General features: G+C 36.8%; 1 protein-coding gene across 1 annotated transcript; it reads left to right on the top strand.

Moving 5' to 3' along the window:
- Positions 1–152: 152 nt before the first annotated feature.
- LOC107580825 (complement C5-like) lies at positions 153–1025 on the top strand (the record flags this gene model as incomplete). Its single annotated transcript, XM_016266457.1, has 4 exons — positions 153–281; positions 357–492; positions 604–719; positions 825–1025. Coding segments are annotated over exons 1-4 (483 nt in total), but the record flags the coding sequence as incomplete, so codon positions are not given.
- Between the last annotated feature and the right edge of the window lie 32 nt (positions 1026–1057).

Raw genomic sequence — 1057 nt, 5'->3', positions numbered from 1 at the left:
ATTTCTGAAGGATCATGTGACACTGAAAACTGGAATAATGATGCTTAAAACTTGGAAAACAGTTTTAAATGAGAAATTAGAAAGTTTTAAGTTAGAAATTGATTTTAAATTGTAATAATATTTTATATATTGCCAGTGTTGCAAATTGTTTAAATTTGTGTATATGTGCTGACAGGTATGTTCATGGGACACCAGTTAGTTCGGCAGATATTTTCTTGACGTTCGGATACAGTTCTCCAGATGAAACTGTCATGATACCAACAACCTTCTCAAAACACGTGGTCAGTGTGCGCTCAACAAAACATTGTTTAATGTTTGAGGTCAGAGAATACATTTGTTTTTGGCTTTTGTTTTAGCTGAAAGATGGAAAGGCAGACATCAACTTAAACATCAAGAGTGCTTTGTTATCTGTGCCAGATGGGCCTCAAAGTCTGAGTGCCATGAAAGAAAACACCTTTCTTCGAGTGAGAGTTTTGTTGCAAGAATCAACTGGTAGGTCCAGTTAGTTCCACAGACACAGGAGTGTGTTATCCTGTTTTAAACCATCAAGCAAATAAATGTGACATCCATTTAACAACTTTGGAAACCCCTCTTCATTGTCAGGTGGTATCTCCCAGGAAGCAGTGCTCTCAAATGTGAAATGTGTGGACACTCCATTTACACTGAATCTGATCGCAACCCCTCCTTTCATCAAACCGGGTCTACCATACTCTATGAGAGTAAGAAACCTGTATTCTCAAGTAGTTTTATTATATTAGAACAAACATATATATATATTCATAAATGTTTCATCCCAACATTTTGGTGACATTTTGAAACCATAGGTCTTGGTGAAGGATCCTTTGGGTAAACCAGTGCAAGGTGTGTCAATCACAACAAGGGCAACAATAACCACAGCTAACAATGAACAAGACACCTTCAAATTCTTAGGGCACAAGGATACATTGACAGTGACAAGTCAGAGGGATGGAATTGCTTACTTCATTTGTAATATACCAGCTAATGTGAAAATAGCTGAATTCACTGTGAGTAAAACTGTGGCCTCTTTTTTTTTTTT

The sequence above is a fragment of the Sinocyclocheilus grahami genome, unplaced genomic scaffold (assembly GCF_001515645.1).
Source record: "Sinocyclocheilus grahami isolate Dianchi unplaced genomic scaffold, SAMN03320097.WGS_v1.1 scaffold46394.1, whole genome shotgun sequence".
In the NCBI taxonomy this organism is placed as follows: Eukaryota; Metazoa; Chordata; class Actinopteri; order Cypriniformes; family Cyprinidae; genus Sinocyclocheilus; species Sinocyclocheilus grahami.
Note: the sequence above shows the minus strand (reverse complement) of the source record. Positions and strands in the feature narration are given on the sequence as shown.